Genomic DNA, 22,165 nt, shown 5'->3' on the forward strand with positions numbered 1-22,165 from the left:
GTGTAAGGAACACATGTGTGTATTAAACATCACACACACAGAGTCAGGAGAACTGACAGCTCCGTGCACCTTCGGCTAAATTCTGCTCTCTACTCATCGGGTGTAAATGTAGATTAACTCCAGTTGATTTAATCCGGTTTACAGGGGTGCAAACGAGAGCAGACTGTGCCCCCCTGGATCCGGCTACACGCTCCGTCCAGGTACGTGTTTTCTGAGCCATGGCTATGTACACCCAGCGCCGATTCCCCCTCGTGCGGCTCCCTGGGAGCCGCCCGCAGTCTCGGCGGCGATGAGCGCACAGGGTGTCACACGCTCCGCGCCGCCGCCGCTCCGTGCTCGGAGCCCAGTCCCGGCTCCTGGGCTCCGCACTTTCCCCGCAGCCGCCGCCAGCCCGGCAGAGGCAGCGAGCCCGTGAGGTCAGCGTCGGCGGCGCGTCGCAGGGGTGTCTGTGCTGTGGGACGGTGGCTGGGCGGGCGGGCCGGGCAGGCGCAGTGTGGGGCCCGCGGGGGGAGGCGGGTGAGTGGCTCTGTGTCTATGTGTCGCACTGACGGGGGTTACACACCAGGGCAGCCGCCGCCGCCGCCGCCGCACCGGGATTCCTCGCCAGCCGCAGGCCCCAGGCTTCCCCTCCGTCCCCCAAGTAAACTTCCTGCTCCCGGCCCGGCCGGGAAGGGAGCGGGGCCCGGCCGGACTCTGCCCCCGGCACACACACAACAGCTGGAGCTGTCAAAACTTCCTCTCTGCCTCGGCCCCTGCCGCCGCCCGCCCCTCCTCCGCCCCGGGGGCGCCGCCAGGGGGAGGGCGCCGCGTACAATGAAGCGGCGGCCGCCGCAGCCGGGCAGCGCAGGAGCCGGAGCAGCCGCTTGTTCCCGGGGCCTCTGAGCGGGGCGCCCCGCCGCGGGAGTGTCTCTCCCTCCCCGCCCCCTGGCGAGCCCGCTCTGCGGGGCGGTTATTGTGCGTGAGCCCCTTCCCCCCCCTTCCTTCCTCCCTCCCGGCCCTCCCGATGCCGCTCCCCCTGCTACCTGCGCTGGTCGGCGGCGGCTGAGGCCAGCGATGCGAGGCGGAGGTGGAGGAGGCGGAGGTGAGGCGGAGAGGCGCATCGGGAGCAGGAGGAGCACCGGGATCCTCATCGCCACCCTCCTCCTCATCCATGTGTCTCTCTCGTCCTGCTGACTAGGATGTCAACGGAGGACAAGAGTCTAGTCGGGGGGGTGGCGGAGCCGCCGCCGCCGCCCCAGCAGCCCCCCGAGCCCAGAGCTCCCCCCCCAGCAGCAGCCACAGACAAAAGACCTAGGGGCCGGCCTCGCAAAGATGGCGCTTCCCCTTTCCAGAGAGCCAGAAAGAAGTAAGTTCGGAGCGTGTGGGAGAGGCAGGGGGCAGGGGGCAGGCAGCGCAGGGGGAGCTGTCAGCAGAGGCTCGCTCCTCAGCGCCCCCTCCCCTCTGCCCAATGCCATTTTGGGAGGGTCCCTTCCCTTCTCACCTTTCTTCTTTCTTTTCCTCCTCTGCCCGTTGCACTCTCCCCTCCTCTCCCACTGCCCTCTTTTTCTTCACCTTTGGCCTCCTTCTTCTCTCCTTCCTTTTCACTTCTCTCTTCCTTTTCTCCTCCCCTCTTTCTCTCCCCCTTTTCCCAGCCTTGCCCATGGACCCCTCTCCTCTTTCCCTTTCTTTTGCACCTTCCCTCTGCCCTTCTTGGGTCTCTCTCCTCCTCCAGGGCTCTGGCTTGCCCTCTATTTCAGCTTGTCCCTTGATGTCTTCTGGCTGTTTCTTTGGGGCTTTTTTTTAAAAAGAAAAGATTGATCTAGCCCTAACTGGATGACCCTAAAAACCTCTCTCTTTACGCAGAAGTTTAGACAGCAATTTCCTGTAGCCAAACCAGCCCCGGAGTGTGTTTGAAAGTGGAAGCTGCTTTCTCCCTGGAGCTGTCAAACAGCCTCAGACGGGGTCTGGTGGCCAGGCTAGGGGAGGGTGTAAGGTAGCAGGCACAACAAGAGGGTGGTTGGGAACATTGTGGTGTTTGCGTTGTTGTTTGCTGTCGCCGGTTTGCTTCCTTCTCTCGTCCCTGCTCTCCTCACGCTTCAGGCGGAACTGAATGTGCACCGTTCACTTTTAGCAAACTAAGGCAGGCTGCCCCTTGCAACTGCGTCAACTATCAACAGTGCATCTCAGCCAAACCTAGGGAGCGCGTTGGAGTGATCTGCTGCGTCCATATGTGGTGCAGGTGGACTGTGGACTGTGTTTGGCTTTAAATGGAAAGTCCCTTTTGTGGCGCTTTTGTGTGGGTGTCAGGAATGTGTTATATCTAACGTCCATGTTCTGGTGTGTGCACTAACAAATACTCTCTGACAGTGTATGAGTCAATTATTTATCATAATACTAATGTGTGTGAGGTGTATTAGAGAGACAAGGTGGGTGAGGTAATATCTTTGTTTGGACCAATTTCTGTCTCTCTGTTGTGAAGCAGGACTCCAAAAGGCCTCATTCCCATAGTGCTACTTATGTACCAACTGCACTCAGTTTTGGTTTTTAATGAGAGGCCTTTCCAGGATAAAAGTAGAATAAACCTGTTTGCTACTATTTTTAATGTTTATGTTCTAAATGTAATGAACTACAGGGTATGGACCATGTTGCAGGCTTAAAGTTTTAGTGTTTTGTTTTTTAAGGGTCACCGTCAACTTGACATCTAGTCAATTTAAAACAAAAATGTTTTGTTAAAGCTAGTTTACTAAATCTTCTCCTGAATCTCCCAGTTTTTGTAGCTTTATAATGAAAGACCTTACACAAACAACAGTGGAAACAAACTGTACAGTATATGGGGAAACTGTGAAACTGACTATATACAAAGTGCTGTTAAGTGCATAAAATAAACTGAACACATAGAGGAAAATATTTTTGTTTGATCATTCAGTTGTATTGATCTTCTATGTTGTTTGTAATGAGTAAATATATTGTTTTAGATAAAAATCGGATTCATTTTTGTTTTTTGTTTTTTTTTTGTTTTTTTTTTGTTTTTTTTCCTGTTCACAGTTTACTTTAGAGGCTTTCTAACATTGACTGTCTGGTTTTAGTGTGGCTATGTCTTCTAGTAGCATTTAATTCATGACCCCATCCCTCTTAAATCTTTGTGTTTTTGTTAAAATAATACAGATTTTTCCCATAGTGGAGGTTTAAAGTGGTTAGCAGTCCTTGCTACTGTTTGTGTGCAGCTCAGTTGTAGACCAGAAGGGACCATCATGATGATCTAGTCTGACCTCCTTCACATTGCAGGCCACAGAACCTCACCCACCCACTCACTCCTGTCATAGACCCGTAACCTCTGGCAGAGTTACTGAAGTCATCAAGGGAATGGATCACTTGATGATTACCTGTTCTATTCATTCCCTCTGGGGCAGCTGGCATTGGCCATTGTTGGAAGACAGGATATTGGGCTAGATGGACCTTTGATCTGATTAAGTATGGTCATTCTTACATTCTCAAATCATGATTTAAAGATTTCAATCCTTGCATTCAGTACTGATTCATCTGCTTTACCCTTATATTTGAAAAAAGAAAAGGAGTACTTGTGGCACCTTAGAGACTAACCAATTTATTTGAGCATAAGCTTTCGTGAGCTACAGCTACTGAATGCATCCAATGAAGTGAGCTGTAGTTCACGAAAGCTTATGCTCAAATAAATTTGTTGGTCTCTAAGGTGCCACAAGTACTCCTTTTCTTTTTGCAAATACAGACTAACACGGCTGCTACTCTGAAACCTATATTTGAATACTTCTTCCCGTTTTATTTGTACATATAACATCTAGTTACGTATGAAGCACTTGAGTTACTTTTACAAAAATAGTTTTTATAAAGAAACTCTGAATGCTGCCTACTTATGCCTATATGTCTGTGTAGCTACAGAATATTAAAAAGTGAACTAATTTAATTAAATCATTTTTAAAATACCACAATTTGTGGAAAAACTAATTTCTTCCATGCCAGTTTAAGATCATCTGTGTACTTTGTGAAAAGTGAAGTGTAAGTGTAATTTCTTTCTCAATTATATTTCTAGCATTAAAGGGAGACTGCCAGTCAGTTTTAAGGAGAAATCTAGATTATTTTTTATTAAAAAACATTTTCTAAACCTTTGAAAAATATAAATGCTTATATATAAAATGTGTACCAGTGTGTGAGAGTCAGAAAATGAAACTAGCTAGAGAAAAAAGTGAAACTGTTTTTCATTAGCTATATGTAATGCACATGAATTGTGTGAGTGAAATACAAAAAGTAAAACAGATAGTTCAAGTTGTTTGTTTTTTTTTTCCTCCACAATTTTAATATTACTGTATGTGACTTGATGCTGCAAACTGATCCTTGCATGAGGACTTCAGTGTGTGTATGGAAAGTTTTCGTGATTGTAGCCCAAGGTGTTACAGTAACACAAGGAATCAACATTTCTAAAAATAGGATTTTGGCATTGATAGTAGTGTTACTCCAGTTTATCACTGATCAGATGAAGACTGGATTGTTTTTAATCACCAGTGCTTCTGGAAAGAGAGGTTTCTTTTAAAGTATACTGTTTCAATGTTTAAACCAGTCTAATATCGTTGAATCTTAAAATTAGCTATGCAGATGCAAAACAAACATTGCGTGAAAATAAAGTTTCCATTTTTGTATGATTGCTTAGCTATGTCTTTCTCCTCTCTCCTGTGCTTTCTAGTTGGATTAATATGTCTCTTGTAAATCAGATAATAGAGCATATGTCTGAGCACGTTTTGTACCATAATCACATGTCTAAGTCACTGTTAGCCAATCAGATTGTTCAGCCACTTTATCCCATTACGGAAAATGTTCCATTGGATATTCAGTCTAAGTAATGATCTAAATAAGAACACTACATTAAAACAAAATACCCGGAGTAAAAGGATTTATGAGTTAAAGGTGCTGCCTTTAAAGAACAATATTTGAAAAATACTCAATTAGTAGTATTTCACCTCCTTGTTGACCATGGTTTCAAATGGATGATTGAGTTAAGACTGTTTTTCATTTTCCTGTATAGGGTTTGCTCCCGTGAGATGCTCAGACCCCACAACTCTTCACAAATGTAGGCCCTTTATTTATTTATTATGGGAGCACAGAAATTTCCATACTAGTAGGGATTTACATAGTTCTATCTAAACTGGCATCCTGCCTCTGGCAGCAGCACTACCTGACGTGTCGTAAAAAGGCTAAAAATCCTCATAGTGCACCTAGGCTTTGTGCCATGTTCTGCATAAGAAACATGGGAAGTTTCTTGTAGGTGAAGAAGGAATTGGTATACACTATGAAGGAGGGACTCATCAGTTGTCAATACCTTGAGCGTTTCTGCCTGTAGAGAAGTATGTCAGAACAGCTTTTCTGAGGATGTGGCAGAATTGAATATGTAGTTATGTGAATGATGTTTCCTGGGGGCTATATCTTAGGTGAATAGTTATTTATTATCTGTGTAAGTGGCAAAAAACTTAATTATTGAACTGTTAAGTTTGCCTGGTGACAGCTTGTACCCTTCCAGAACATCAAGTTCAGTGAAACTCACTTCTGAAAATCAAGGAATACAGAATTAAGATAGGTTTCAGAGTAGCAGCCGTGTTAGTCTGTATTCGCAAAAAGAAAAGGAGTACTAGTGGCACCTTAGAGACTAACCAATTTATTTGAGCATAAGCTTTTGTGAGCTACAGCTCACTTCATTGCATCCGATGAAGTGAGCTGTAGCTCACGAAAGCTTATGCTCAAATAAATTGGTTAGTCTCTAAGGTGCCACTAGTACTCCTTTTCTTTTTGAGAATTAAGATAAATACTCATTCAACCTTGACTCCGCCTCCTTGGTGTTGGCAATCACCACTGGAAATTATCTGCATGCATTCCAGCTGTGTTCACGTTGTTAGGTGTAGCTGTATTGAATGATGGAGGAATAAATTGGAGTAACATGGAAGAGTTGTGTTCATGATATGAGAGATCTGGGTCTAAGTCCCCCCCATGTGTGTGATTGAAGGAAGGAGATGTGTGTGCACCCTGAGGTGCCAATCTGCATCATTTCAATACAGAATTGTGTAGGTTATAATCAGTAGCAGGGCACTGGGTCTTCTTGCCATGGCTAGTGTCAGAAGTGAGGTGGGACATGAGAGCAGTCTGCGGATTTAATGAGGGATATGAGAAATTATAGGTTTAAGTGGTATCCTGTGTGTTTAATTTCAGAAGTGTGGTATTGTCAGGTGAGTAGGCTCGGTGTTTGAGTGTAGGGCAGGTGCAGGTAATGCTTCATTACAGTGAAAAGGCAGAGTGTGAGTATGTGCATTCTGGGCATATTGGAGCATTGTTCAAAGAGGGTGAGTTAAGGTTGTGTGGGCGTTTGTTTACCTTACCTCTGTATTTCCTGGTTTTCAGATGTTTGAGTTTTGCTGAACTTGATGTTCTGGAAGGGCACAAGCTATAACTGGACAGCCTTCTCTGTGTTAATGAAGTTTTTTTTGCCATTTAACTTCATACTTTTTTTAAACAGGAAGAGAAATGTTAATAGGAGTTAGTGGTCATTTAAATCACCTGGATTTGCAATTGATAAACTACTGTGGCTAGGTAATAATATAAAGACCTAGCTTTTATATAGTGCTTGTCATGAGTAGGTCTCAGAAAACTTTACATCATTAACCCCATTTTACAGATGGAAAATGAGAGCATAGAAAGATGAGGTGACTTGACCAAGGTTACCTAGCAGGCCAGTGGCAGAGCTAGGAATTCAAGTCCAGTGGTCTTTCCACTAGACAACACAGTTGCTGTGTGATTACTCAGCACTCCGCCCCCCTCCTCTACATTTTGTCATAGTGGAATGGGGATAATGGCCATGCTTTGAAATGTTTGCAATGTGCATTTGGTAACAGGGCTGATGAGAGACCAAGGATGAGATTTCTGTGTCCCAAAACTGTGACAGATTTATGACATGGTTGTTACATAACTTTAAGTGTGTGAGAGAAGACTGGTGTGTGTCTCTTTCCTTCCCCACAGCTTTCCTCACCATTCCTTGCAACATGTAATCCACCCCTGCCAGCATTTCCAGCTCTCTTCTCCCCTCCCCATCCCACTAAGCCATTAGTTGGCATTGTAGAAACTATTGACATGTAAGAAGTTGCTCCTCTTGTCTCCTGCCCTATGCTACTTAGAAGCATATCACAGGCATCACCTTACTGAAGGGCCAGGTGTTACTTTGGTTATGTAGTCCAACCTGCATGTTGAGCAGGTCCTCACTCCTACTACCCACCTTTAGCTGGGACTCCAACCCCTGCTTCAGCCAGGCTTCCCTAGCCATACTCCAGGTCCACCCAGTCCGTCCCTCCCCCATACACTCTGGCCAGCCATCCACCCCAGATCCCAGCTATTCGTTTTCTGGATTTCAGATGTATAAATTTACTTTACCTTCATTCCCCCACCTCAGATCTCAGCACACATGGAGAGGCAGGGAGAGGGGCTGAGACACACCCCAAGAGCAGAGTCTCCCAGATCCCAGAAGATACAGTGGGCAGGGAGAGGGGCCCAGACCCCCACAGAGGGGTAGGGCTCCCTGAGATCCCAGCACACATGGAAGGGGAGAATTTAGAGCTGACATGCCCCGAACCCCATCACCCCACCACTTCCTCTGCTACCCCTCATGTTCTCCCAGCCCCTCTTGTCTTCTCCTTTTCCCCCCTAATTCCTACTTCTCCATTTTACCTGAGATCCCCAATCCCTCATTCCTCTCCTACCACCTATTCCCATTTATCACCCTCCCCTCCCAGTGAACATTCAGAGATGTAATTTATTTAATTTTCAAAAATAATTTGTGTGCAGATTACATTTAAAAAACAAACAAACCCCACAAACACACAACAACAAAATAACTCTCCAACCCAACAATTTGACAGAGATTTTGTGCCAAATGTTCCTTTCCTCCCTCCCCAATGCTGGACAGCCTCTACTATGTGGCAAGCATACCCATTCTTGGCTCCTGACACCAGTCTCAGGCCATGTACACACTGCAGCTTATGTCGGTATAAATTGTCGCTCTGGGATGTGAATAAACCACCCCCGAGCAACGTAAGTTACACCGACCCAAGTGCCAGTGTGGACAGCACTATGATGGCAGGAGAGCTTTTCCCGCCAACATAACTACTGGCGCTCGCGGGGGCTGGAGTAACTTAAGCTGGCAGGAGAGTTCTCTCCTTTTGGCTTATAGCGTCTGCAGTAGCAGTGCCGCTATAAGCTCTGCAGTGGAGCCATAGACTTAGTGTGTTCCTAGTGCATAGTCTGAGCATGCCTGTTCTAAGCGTCCCATGGGACAGAGGGGGCTTCCCCAGATTCCCACTTACATCACATGGGGGCAGTAGAGTGAGACCACCCCAGATTCTGCCACGAAAGGTGTCCCCGCCCCTGTTCTCCCACAGCCCCCTGCCACTCATCCCCATGTGCCCCGGTCCCTTCCTCTCACTTCAGCTCCCCGGCCCCTCTCACCTGCCCCACCATCTATCCCAATTTATCTCCCTCCCGCCAGTGCAGCCCTCAGGGACAGATTTTAGCAAATATGCCATCCAACCTTCTCAAAGTTCCTGCCCATGGTGGGACTCAGACTGACACTGGCTCAGTCAGGTTTGAAGGACTACTGCTTATCCTCTTGAGCTATTAGTGTGAAAATCTGAAGGCAAACAGTCCTATTAACTCCTCTGCCTGTATATGCTCAGTATAATCAATTGGTTGCCTGAACTAGAGAAGCAAAATATTTGAAATAATGTTTTAATTTTATTTCACCCAAAGGGCTGGTGGGGTAACCAACCCTCAAATGATTTAGATCCTGGTGAAATGATCTGATTCTGAGCCCTGATCTGATCTGTTTGTGAGCAAAAAAAGGAGAGGGATGGAAAAAAAGGGGGGGAGGGTGGACAGAATCTATCAACTTTAAGAAAAGCTGTTTTTTTTCCCCGGGGGCTGTATCTTGGGAACTCTTTGGTCAAATTCCTCACATGTGGATCACTACTACTTCATATGGCTGATGTAAATGAAGAGCAACAACTATCATTTTACATTTAGATGGTTAAGCCACATAATTGGGTCTGAAGTAGCCGAGTGTATTCTTGTGGTGCCTCCTTTGTATTTGTGAATTGGGCATTGAGTTGTTATATGTTCTATGGTCTGTTCTGGGTGACTACAGTTGCACGCTGGAGAGTTTTTAATTTTCTATTTGTGAAGCAAGTATCCGCATCTGGCATGATTTGTGTTGATACGGTTTAGGGTTGCCCATGAGCTTTGTGGGAGATCGAAGCCAGTGATCTTCTGCATTGGTTCTTTCACAAAGTGTTTATTTGTGACTTCTTGTGAACTCCATTTGGCTTTCCAAGCTTCATCAGGGTTGAAGTTGCATTGTTGAAGGTTAAATGTGTGGATCCAAAATGGCTTACATGACTTCAAGTGATGGTGAGGGATGTTGTTACAGTCCTGGTGGATGGGAAGATGTTCATTTTCCACAAACCTCTGGAATTCACAAAGGGTTGTAGCGTTGCTGCGAATGGATGGGGGAGCAACGTGCAACAGCACTGGCAGCCAAAGTGTTGGGGTCAACTTGAGGGTTCTAGTGATGCACTGCATTGCAGTATTTAGTTGGACACCAAGTTGAGTTTGGCTACTTCTGGCCTATGCTGGTGCACAGTACTCAGCAACAGAGTACACAAGGGCCATCACTGATGTCTGTAACGCTGATGATTCCCAGCTTGTGCTTGCCAGTTTCTGGACCAGGTTGACCCTTGTCTTCATCTTGGCAGTTGCCTTCTTCAGAGGGTCATGATCCAGCTTCACTCTGAGATAGGTCGGAGTGGGGTTATGTCACACAGTGTTGTTGCAGAAGGTCATTTGCAGGGTGCAGTTAGTGTTTCTGTTATCAAGATGGAATGCAGTGATTGTTGTTTTGTGGGCATTTGGCTTGAGCCTCCACTTCCATAAATATTCCTTCATGGTGTTTAGGTCCTGTTCAAGGTGGACTCAGTGTCTCTGAAGGTGGCTGCTTGAGTTGCCAGGGCAAGGTCATCCGAATTTGTGACCCAGTGACCGAACATCGATTAATGACCTCCTGGTCTTCAGAGCAACAACTTAAGTCACCATAATAGTCCTCTTCAGGGCCAAGTAACACACCAGATAGGTTCTGGAACAAGGATCCTCCAACTTAACACTGAGGAACTTTCTCGGACGAAGTGTGAGTGTGTCTGGCATAACATTGGTGTCCTGACACTCCAAGAAACCCATGTCTCCAATGATCAACAGGCCAGCTGCTACTGTATCCATGGTTACAACCTCACAGCTAGCCACTACCATCCGAAATATGGCCTAGCCATATACGTGAAGAACACCATCATGGATTTTGATGTTTGCCACCTACACCACTGCCATCAGGATAGGGGAGCTGCACATTACCAACATGTAAAGCCCCTAATGCAAAATGACTGAACTCAGTGCTCCCAAGAGCAACTAATCCCAGACCTATACATTGGTGACTTTAACAGCACCACACTATGTGGTGCTGTGAAGTAAATGAAGCTGACGGTGAAGACCTTTCGGACAGGATGTCTGTGGAAGGTCTGCAACTGGTCTTTGATCCAAACAGCAATCAGCTTTCCACTCTGCTTGCTGGCAACACAATTACCTCACCATTTGGATCACTAACAAATTCCTTTATAAGGTACACCAAATTTCAGGGCAATCTGATTCACTGTACAGATTTTAGAGCACTTAGAGTTGAGATTTAAACAGAAAGCTGTTGCTCTGCTATAATTATGGTTGCACCTAGAGACCAGAACCCCATTGTGTTAGACACTGTCTAGACATACAACACAAAGATGGTACCCACCCAAATGACTTTACAATCTAAATTTAAGACAAGACAGCAGGTGGATAGGACAAGGAGATTGGGGTGATGAGAGCATAAGAGAACAATGAGGCAATTATGAACAGTGGAATAAGCAGTGGTGCCTAGCCATTGTCAAGTGTTTTGCAGACATCAAGGTATAAAGTGGATTTTTAAAGAGAGATTTAAAGGGAGTAATGTAGTGACCTTAAATATTTTTACAGAGATCTTCTTCCATGCATATGGGGTGCATTGGAGAGACTATGATGGTACAACTAAGGCAGGAGTAATGGCAGGATTTAGGTAGCTGATAAGTAGAGTCAGAATATCCATGAAGGGCCTTAAAGTGAAGGCAAATAGTTTGTGCTTGATGTGGTGAAAAAGGAGGAGCCATGGAAGGATGGAAAGAGAGGGATGGTCTGTCCAAAGCAGTGAGTCAGGAAGATGATTTTTGCAGTAGCCTTTGGTATGGATTTAAGAGGTGGCAAGACTATATTTGTCAAGGCCAGAGAGGAGGAGGTTGTGATAGCTGAGAAGCAAAATAATGAAGCCCTGGAAAAGAATTTTAGCTATGTGGAAGGAGAGGAAAGGCTGGATCTTAGTGAGGTTGTGCAGAAGAAAGTGGCAAAACATTACCTTTATGTATGGGTCTGGAAAGGGGCTTAGTTAAGGATGACATCCATGTGATGGTGGTGGTGTCGTCCATAAAAGGGGAAAAGGTTGGTGATCAAAACTGAGTTCTTGATCTTTTTCTTGTTGAGCTTGTATTAACGGCTAGATATCCATGAAAAGTTGTAAGAATAATATGGTATAGGTGAAGTAAGACTTTTGAAAAGTAGTTTTATACAGTAGAACTTTGTTAATCTGCTCACACTGTAATTAGTACAAAATTCTTTCTATCGCCACTTCATAGTAAAGATTTAGTAGCCAAATCCTGCACTGAATTCTCATTGGTTATGGTGGTGATAGTTGTGACTCCATAGATAGGTTTGTGTCCAGACTTTCCTTCTAAACCCTGTTTTCAACATTTATCTAACTTTTGATTGGATTAATAGATTTTTATTTATTTACTTTGCAAGTGGGTATGCTTAAAATAGGGTCTGAAAAGATCTTTTCCAGAGACTTTGAAAAGTGTTTGATTAAAAATGTTTATGCATGCTACTTAATTTAAAATTATTTGAATTATTTTGGCCCACATTCGCAGCAGTAGGTTTTCAAAAGTCCAAAATTGCACATATGCAGATAGTTTTTCAGACACACAAGCACAGAATGTTTTCCAGAAAATAATTATTTAAGAATCTTTTTCATTAGTTTGACTGCAATCTGCGTCAGGGTAAGCCAGCATTTAATGATATCCACATCAGTTTCAGAAGAGCCGTAATGCAATTCTACATTTTCTCTTTGTAGCTTAGTTATGTTTCTTTGGCTCATCCCCTGCTCTCCACTTGATGTACCATTCAGACCCCTGATTTTTCCCCTGCTCTATTTGGGCTTTTTTACATTTGTAAATTGTAACATTAATTTTTTGAAAATGTGTAACTTATAAATATATATTATAAAAATATAGGAATTGGAGAGCAACATGGGGGAAGCCAGGACTGCTGCCTGGCAAGCGTGGAATCCTTATATGGCTGGAAGGCCAGACTTTGTACATCCATTGCATGGATAAGACTTAAGGAACTAAACTTTTGATTCTCAGTTATGAGTGGAACTTGTGTAGTGGATGAATAAGAAGATTGTTGTGTACATTGGTGGTTTTGTAACTGTTTTTTTCATGATCAGAGTTGTTCGGGTGCTTATTACTGTGAATTGTTTTTGTTGTTTGTATGTGTGCATGAATTTGGTCTTAAGGTTGAGATCAGAGTTATTTATGTAATTGTGGTTTATGATTTCCATAGTTTTGAAAGTTTGGGTTGTTTTAAATGATGTGTTGTTAAATCTTTGAAATTGTAGTTAACAACATTACTACACACGCAATAAACAGTTAATATGTTGAGCTTCTACAGCACCTCTTCTCAAGTATCTCAAGGAGTTTGACAGACATTAAGGGATTAGGGCAGGGGTAGTCAATTATTTTTTTTTATCAAGGTCCAAATTTCTTGATCAAGGTAAAGTCAAGGTCCAGACTCTCTAGAGGAACATTTTTCAAACCACAGTAACAATAAAGATGATAATAAGGGCAAGTCTACACTACAAAATTAAGTCAACCTAAATTAGGTCGACGTTCAGCAACTGCAGTAATTACTGCGGTTTTTCATGTCCACACTATGACTCACCTGATTGGCGGCATGTGTCCTCACCAGGAGCACTTCCACCGATTTAACTGACCTTGTGGGGCACTGAAAGCCCAGAGTCCTGCTTCCTGGGACTGACAGCGGGTCTCTAGCCCCACACTTACATCACCTGTTGCTGCCTTTGACTGCTTGAGCTGTCAGCACTGGCGGTCAAAGGCAGTCACAGGTGACGCAAGTATAAGTAAATAAAAAGATTTCACCGTCTGTTCAAATGTATCTGGCAGTCTGGATTTGGCCCGCGGTCTACCTATTGACTACCCCTAGATTAGGCATTCCAACACCCTGTGAAAAAGGATGTGCTAACCCCTTGGTCACAAAGGAAGACTGTGGCAGAAGTAGGAATAGAACCCCAGGGTATTGCACTACAAGTGCTACAGTGGCACAGCTGCCCCACTGCGGCTATGCTGCTGCAGTGTAGACACTTACTACGGCAACCGAAGGGGTTTTTCCAGGGCTGTAGTAAATCTACCTCATTGAGAGCTGGCACGTTGATCTAGTGGCATCTGTAGTGGGGGTTAGGTCAACCTAACTACATTGGATAGAGTGAAATTTTTCACAGCCCAGAGTTATGTAGCCAGGTTGACCTAAGTTTTAGGTATAGACCAGGCCTCAGTCTCCTGACTTCCAGTTTTTGATACAGCCACAAGACCATCATTTCACCATGTGATCTATGACATAGGAGATTTGTTAGGAAAATGCCAGACTTCTTCAAGTTATACTAACAAATATACTGTAGTACATTTATTAATACATTATGAAAAAGCAAGTATTAGTATTTATTATTATTACTACATTTGTCAAAATAAAGAATATTTTATGATACAGTATCTTTGCCTTTTTATAGTTTGCTCACTTACTGAACTGAATTTGTAAGTAACATTCAGTGGAGGCCTCCGAGTCATTCGTACAAATGAGCAGGTTTCTACTGTTTTTTCAATAATTCTCTTGAACTATTTACATCTAACCATATGCTTTGGATTTTTCACTGCACAGTTACTAGAGAGATGGCATGAGGCATCACCATTCATATTGTGGTACAGCCATTGCTTAGTTCATCAGATGATGTGATAAAAATCAGTTTTGTCATTTGCTGCAGTGATCATTCTGGAAATGAGTTTCTAAGAGTACTAGTGCTTTCTTGTGAAATAAATTAAAACTGGATAGGGTAGAAATATAATTTTAAATTTCAGGACATCTGTTTAAAAACATAGGCAGTGATGAGCAATGCACTCAGACTGAAACACGTGAGTTGTTCTTTAACTCAGTCACATGGTACTTTGAGATTGCAGCTTCTAAGGAACTTTGGAGAAGTTCCTATAATTCTGAGCGATGTTGTATTTGTTGAGTTGTTTGATTAAAAAAATTGCAGTGCTGTAGTGTAAATGGTGCATGGTAAATGGTAAATGGTGCACCTACAGTATCTAGGTGTAATAGAACAAGTAAAGGTTAGACTTAACTCAGTTCAAAATATTTTTGCTTTTTGCGTACGTATCTCTCTCTCTTCTTTAATTCAAAATGTATTTAAAAAAACCCAGTCCACACCTTATTGCATGCCATCCCAACACAGTATACAAGTGCTACTATGCAATGTAATGGTTCTTATCGAGATTCTAATTTTTGTTTGGGACTCTCCTGCATACTCTGTTAAAAGGGTCTATTCCAAAAGTGTGAGGATGTTTTTCTGAGGTTTCTTTAATGATAAAAGTTAACTTGATAGGTATCTTAATTAGCTGGTATCAGGAACAAATTGAACGTAGAAGCAATTTACTTCTTCCTTTTAGTTATTTTTATATCCTACCCATGACTGTGATATCTAACCACCATACGACATCCCAAAAAGAAAAGGTGTTTTTCATAAGATTATGTTCTTTCCCTTGTTTCTGCCTGTCTTTCCCCTTGTTAGTGTGCATCTTCTCTGTTGCCACATCCTTGGTTTCTCTCTCCCTCCTTTTTTGTGTGAGAGCTTAATGAGGGCTGTGACAGGTTGGATCACAGAAAACCCCTTGGGAACTGCCAACTGATGTGTTGAGACTACCTCTGTCCCTGCTTTCCCTGCCAGCTTGGGGCTTCAGTGCCCTGCCTGGTTTGAGCCAGACATACTAGCCTGCTGTAAACCCAGGCCCAGGTCTGAACAACGTCCCCCCGAAACTACAGGCTTATCTAAAAACTGCTTACGGCATGTTCCTGTCTCCAGCACTCAGATGCCCAACTCCCAATGGGGTCCAAATAAATCCGTTTTACCCTGTATAAAGCTTTTATAGGGTAAACTCATAAACTGTTCGCCCTCTATAACACTGATAGAGATGCATAGCTGTTTGCCCCCCAGGTATTAATACATACTCTGGGTTAAGTAATAAGTAAAAAGTGATTTTATTAAATACAAAAAGTAGGATTTAAGTGGTTCCAAGTAATAACAGACAAAACAAAGTGAATTACCAAGCAAAATAAAACAAAACACACAAGCGTGTGCCTAATATAGTAAGAAAGTGGTTACAGATGAAACCTCACCCTCAGAGATGTTCCAATAAGCCTCTTTTACAGACTAGTCTCCTTCTAGTCTGGGTCCAGTCGTTCCCCCCCCCCCCCCCATGGTTACTGTGCTTTGTTCCAGTTTCTTTCAGGTATCCTTTGGGAGTGGGGAGGCCATCTCTTGAGCCAGCTGAAGACAAAATGGAGGGGTCTCCCAAGGGTTTAAATAGGCTTTCTCTTGTGGGTGGACACCCCTCCCTCCCCCTGTGTAGAATCCCAGCTACAAGATGGAGTTATGGAGTCACATGGGCAAGTCATATGTACATGCATGACTCAGAACTTACAGGTAGCAGCCATTGTTCACGTGCTACCTTGAACGTCCTCAGGGAGACTTCATATGTGGATTGGAGGCTTCCAAGATCCGTTGTCCGTTAAGTGTTTCTTGATTGGGCACTTAACTTGCAAATTCCTTTGTAAAGAAAAGGAGTACTTGTGGCACCTTAGAGACTAACCAGTTTATTTGAGCATGAGCTTTCGTGAGCTACAGCTCACTTCATCGGATGTGAGCTGTAGCTCACAAAAGCTCATGCTCAAATAAACTGGTTAGTCTCTAAGGTGCCACAAGTACTCCTTTTTCTTTTTACGAATACAGACTAACACGGCTGTTACTCTGAAACCTTTCTAAAGAAGTTGATCAAATGCCTTACTAAGGCTACTTAAAATCAAACAAGTACGCAGCCAATATTCATAAATTTGAATACAAAAATGATACGTATACAAATAGGATGAATATATTCAGTAGATCATAACCTTTACAGAAATATGTTACATGGCATATGTAGCATAAAACATATTCCAGTTATGTCGTATATTCATTCATAATCATATTTCCATAAAGCATTATGGGGTGCAACGTCACAAGGGCTTCTAGGACTCTGTTTATTTTCCTGTTGTTTTCTGTCTGGCTCTGTATCACGGTGACACACCTTCCTGCTGACAAGGGCTTGGAAGCAGCTTCCTCCATAACCTGTCTACACTATCCCTTCAGTTGGCCTGAGGGGTGACTAAAAATCCATATGTGGCATTCCCTTCCCTGCCCAAGCTTTTGATTGTGCAAACTTTTAGGGGTGATCTACACTGCAAAGTTAAGATGGCTTAACTACATCATTCAGGTCTGTGAAAATTTCCACACCCTGTGTGATGTAATTAAGCTGACCTAAGCCCTGGTGTAGACACCACTAGGTTGCTGGAAGAATACTTCCATTGACCTAACTACTGCCTCTTAGCCCTGGTCTACACTGCGGGGGGAAGGGGGGGGGAAATATCGATCTAAGTTACATAACTTCAGCTATGTGAATAATGTAGCTGAAGTCGACCGTACTTAGACCTACTCACTGTGGTGTCTGCACTACGGTGAGTCAACGGCTGCCACTCCCCCATGAACTCTGCCTGCGCCTCTCGTGATGCTGGAGTACAGGAGTCGATAGGAGAGCGCTTGGGGGTCAATTTATCGTGTCTAACTAGACACGATAAATCAACCCCACTGGATCTCTGGCAGGTAGTGTAGACATACTCTTAGAAAGGTGGATTTACTTCAGTGATGGAAGATCCCTTCCGCCACTGTCGTAATTGTCTACAGTGATACAGCTGCACTACTGCTGCTGTGCCACTATAGCATTTCTAGTGCAGACATACCCTTAATCATGTGCAAAAATTTACTCGCAGGAGTAGACTTGATGAGGACAATGAAGCTGCTCACGTGAGTAAAGTTACACATCTGCCTAAGTGTTTGCAATATTGGAGCCTAAGGCTATGTCCACTGCAAAAAAGGTGGTGGTGTTTTTCTCAGCAGGATAACTAACCTGCATTAATTATCCTGCTGTAAAATCCTAGTGGAGACAAGGCACTGTAGTTTTTACCACAAGGTAGCTAAGTGAAGTAAACACTATATCCTGCTCCTGGTTTACCTTGTCTAGCTACCTCATGGTAAAACTATAGTGCCATGTCTCCACTAGGATTTTACAACTGCATAGCTAACAAATGGTAGATACCGGTTGGAAAAAATGGGCCTTTTTTTTGTCAGTGAAGTCATGGCCTAAGTGAGTTGCGGTTGCAGTGGTCCTCTTCCCAGCAAAGCCAGAGTTTCAGACTACTCCCATCTGGAAGGTTCAGCTAATGCAGAATGAGATGGTTCATTTATTAAGCAGTGTTTCATGCTGAGAGAACATTACACCTCTGCTTTATAATCTGCACTGGCTGCCAGTATACTTCTGGGTGAGATGCAGGTTGTTGTGTTTGACCTATACGTGACTAACTGCTTTGGGATCTGCTTTACTGAAACAATGGCTGCTCTCCCCATGTGATACCCATGACAGCTGTGATCATCCATGATGCTCAGACTTCATGCCTTCTGGTCAAAATGCGAAAGGGGCTGGCAGCATGGAAATTATGTTGGAAACTACATTGATGGCTGTATTAATTGTTAGGAAAGTTTTATTGTTCAGGAAGTTTTTTCACACACTTAACAAAATTGAACGATTGTAGTTATTTTCAAATGTATGGAGTTTAGATAGGAGCAAATGGAAACACGTTTAAATAGATAAAATAAAGATTATTTAGTACCACTACACTATCAGTTCAGCTGCTTCCCCTTTCACTAATTCCCTCCCTCCTAATTTCCCCAATCTTTTCTTCTCTCTTATGCTTTACTTTTTTCATATTCCCCCCTTTTTTTGTTCTCTGCAGTGTGACCCTCCACACCCAAATAGCCATGTTGCCAACTCAAAATATTTGGTATTTTTCTTAAAATCCCTCCTCCTGGAGATTTGTTTGAGAATCTTAGCTTTCATTTAAAAAAGAAAAATGTATCTAGCTTTCATGGTGGAGGAGGAGAATTTAAAAATATGAATCCTAGGGGCTCCAAAATCAGAATGCAAATAAAAGTACCCAGCATTTATTTTAAAATTTTAATTATTTTTAAGCCAATCCCATATTTTTTTTGTGGCCTGACTTATGATATTTGAATGCTTGGAGTTGACAATACTGCCACAGCACCTGTATCACTCTGCTTGCCCAGTGTTTTCTAGCAGCAGCAGAATGAAACTCACATGATCCTCCTCAGTTCTGCTTTCATCCTGCTGGGGAAACACTGTGCAAGAGTTAATGCTTCTCTGGCCTGTAGGGCATAAGTGTGGGAGAGAGCGCTCATAGCAGCATAGCTCCTCAGGGAGCTGTGCTGCCAGGGAGGGGGTGGGGTAACCAAGCCAGAAAGCATCTGAGGTTGCAGCTCTCCAAGCTACAACTCCAGAATCTGTGTGGGTATGATTTTAGTTTTTCCTGTTTAATGCTCCAGTGAATTTCCAGACCACAACCCTTGCAAAGTTAGAGATTTATTCCTGAAAGAGAATGGGAAGGCGACTAAGAAGGATTTTAACTTGTGGGGTTTCCAACAGGCTTTTCTACCTGTATCTCATAGGGAAAACTATAGAAGAAGATGATTGAGTCCAGAAACTCTGGAAAACACATTCATAAAATAAACGTTCTGTAAGGAAAGTTTTTGTCAATAAAATATATTTCTAAAATCTTCTATGTAACATTAAGGGTCAGATTGTGGCTGGCTCTTGCTCTGGTGCATAACTTGGGAGGAGAGTTCAGAGCTGTTTCTTCCCTTCCAGGTGCCCTTGAACAGCAGGAAACCACAGTGGTACTCCTTCCTTGCACTCTCTGGGAGTGCAGGGATTTTTGCCAGCTAGTACAGCTTGAGGTGTAAGCCTGTGTGAAAGTGAGGAGGAGGCAGGACCTCTTGGGGACCTGATTTCTGGTGGTGTGACTTTGCACTGCTCCCAGTGTGGGGCTGTGCCATAGTCTCGCAACCTGGCCCTAAACTATTATTCAGGCCAAATCATTAGCATCTATTGTAAAGGGACTTAGTTCACTTGGGACACAAATTTTGAGACCGATATCAGGGCAGCAGTTCACAAAGGCTGACTGCACAATCTTATCTACTGAAATGTTCTCTTATCTGTGGTATTAATAGCCCTTTACATTATTAACATTTGGTGTAGTGACTTAAGTACTCTATGTCCTTTGTATCTACATAAGGATTAGGACACACAGGTAGAGTAGTGCGGAGAAGCTTTTGTTGATATTGGTTTATGTATCCATTGCGTTTCCAAGCAAGGGACTTCAATCTCCAGGCTTATGAATCAGGTATTCTTTAATAACGATTTAGTTTATTTAGAATTAAATGTGAAGAAAACAGAAAATATTTTTGAAATCTCATTTACTTTTCAACATTTTGCGGTCTGTTTTTGGATTTTATTGATCTTCTTGATGGTCAAAAAAGTGTGTGTGTTCTCAATCCTGTTTAGTTTAAGGTCTTGTCTAGACAAAGATTTAAGGTGTGGTGATAGTATGTGTTTGTGTTAGTGTTAGCAAGGAACACTGCCTTTAACATGTACTAAACTGGCAGAGTTAAAAACTCTAAGGCTATGTCTACACTGCCCACATTGCAGCATGTCCACGGCAGTGATGTGACGTGGGCAGTGTAGACACACTTTATTGCCGGGGGAGAGCTCTCCCGGTGATAGATTTAAAAAAAACCCCTTATCCTGAATGAGGGGTGGTATCTTTATTGCCGGAAGTGCAGCTCCTGGTGATAAAGTGCTGTCTATACTGGTACTTTTCAGCGCTAAAGCTTTTGTCACTCAGGAGGGTGTTTTTTCACACCCCTGAATGACTGAAGTTTTAGTGCTGAATATGGCATTGTAGACACAGCCTAACTTGGTCACTCTAGTACAAGCTAAAGTATAACTTGCCTTATTTTGATTGGAATTTTAGAAGGTGTTTGTCAGTTTCATCAAGCCAGCTAACACAATTTAACAACATGCCTTTAAATGTTAGTCTAGACTAAGCCATGAATTCAGGCTGACACATGTGACGTTGTGTGAGCTGGGTGTGCTGTAGCCTACGGTCCCTCTAGCCTTTAATGTGGCCAACTAATACAGCTTCATAATGTTAGTGTGCATTTTTAAACTAGTATTAAGAGGGCTTCTCAGTCATTGAAAAATAACCTCTTTTTGCCAGTCAGGACACAGTGTCTTGGGGTGAAACTAGACTGTTTTATGAGTAGTTAGTTTCAATTTCAGGTTCTCATGCAGTATTATAATCTAGTTGAAAATGTTAAACATTTTTTTCAGAGCTTTTTAAGATGTTTTCATACATGAACAATAGGTGCCCTGATCTTCGTTGTTTGTACTTGTCTGAGGTAGGAAATAAGTTATTTGGGACAAGGTTCTTTAGATCTTAAGTGTTTCAACATGGTGTATACTTACAGAGCTATGTAAATTTAACTGTAAACCATTTGGAGATGTAAGCTTTTTGACTATAGTTTGTGGTCTGTATTTACCAATGGCTTAATTACTCTATCTTGTCAATTTTTCTTTGCCTCTCTTTTTTAAAATATATTAAAATTAAGTTGATTTTAAATTAAACTAACCAAGGACAGGAAGCTAATGCTGCAAAAAAAAAGTTTGGGTTTTCTCAGATATTACAACATGAAATGTTATACTGTACCTTCACTCTGTTGGAAGGGATTCGTCTTCTGTATTGATTTTGATGGGGAAGAGGCTTACAATATTTTTCTGGGAAAGTCTTATTTCCTGCTACCCTTTTCTTGCCACTAACCCTACGGTAGCTAATCCAGTTGTCATTGGTCTCTCTGGTTCCACATAGACTAGAAAATGATCTGTTGTTGATAATGGTCCTGAGGTCCCTTCCAACCCTGATATTCTATGTCAGAAATGGCTCCCCCTTACCACTCCATCTCAAGCGGTATTGAAAAAAGGTTAGCTGCTAGTGTAATCTGGACAATGATGTTTTCAACAGCATTGAAGAAATGATGGCAGACACCATGTTCCACTGGGGTCTCCGTCATGCTTTCTGTAGCAGTGTTCAAAATAGTCTTACCCTATCTATGCTAACAGATAAACCATTCAACATCAGTGGAGGGGAACCCACTGTTAACAATTATTGCAAGCAAGAGTCACTCCCCTGTTGCGGTCCTAGGTATATCCTGTTTATTCCATCTCTTTCTCTCCTTTTGCTCCTTCCTTTCACTTGATATTCAGACTCCCTCTTGCATTTATTCCCCTCCCCCTTGCTTTATTTCCCCCCCCCTTCTGGAGCACCAAGTAACTTTCATTAGCACTGTGCCTGCTGTGCTTTTGCACAGAGGAGCTTCCCCACAGCAGCACTAGCAGCAGTATAAAACTGACACAGATCACAAGACCCTTGTCACTTCCCCAGTGGTTCTGGGGGAAAGCATTCCTATGTATGACCCAGCTCTGATAGTTTACAGTTCGTACCAGATAGGATGTTTGTGTTAGGAGTGGGTAAAGGAAACTGCGAGCTTTGTGCAACCTAGCACCAAATTTAAAGCTTTGCAGTGTTTGGAAAACCCTGAAAAGTACACTCGCTACCAAACCACAATGGGTTGTATGTGATACAGCTAGTTCCCTGCTTGTTGGGACTGCTT

At 43.2% G+C, this 22,165-nt stretch overlaps 1 protein-coding gene across 25 annotated transcripts in view; it reads left to right on the forward strand.

Moving 5' to 3' along the window:
* The first annotated feature begins 377 nt into the window (after window positions 1-377).
* The window catches only part of KMT2C (lysine methyltransferase 2C), a 327,313-nt gene continuing 305,525 nt past the window's right edge, over window positions 378-22,165 (forward strand). For 13 of the 25 annotated variants that reach the window (XM_043541573.1, XM_037891112.2, XM_037891115.2 and 10 more), the window contains exon 1: window positions 525-1,345. In XM_043541573.1, the coding sequence (XP_043397508.1) occupies window positions 1,179-1,345 (167 nt within the window). In that variant the 5' untranslated portion in view covers window positions 525-1,178. The other 12 variants (XM_043541577.1, XM_043541582.1, XM_043541569.1 and 9 more) reach the window with 8 other exon arrangements.

Source organism: Chelonia mydas, chromosome 2, assembly GCF_015237465.2.
Source record: "Chelonia mydas isolate rCheMyd1 chromosome 2, rCheMyd1.pri.v2, whole genome shotgun sequence".
Taxonomy (NCBI): domain Eukaryota; kingdom Metazoa; phylum Chordata; order Testudines; family Cheloniidae; genus Chelonia; species Chelonia mydas.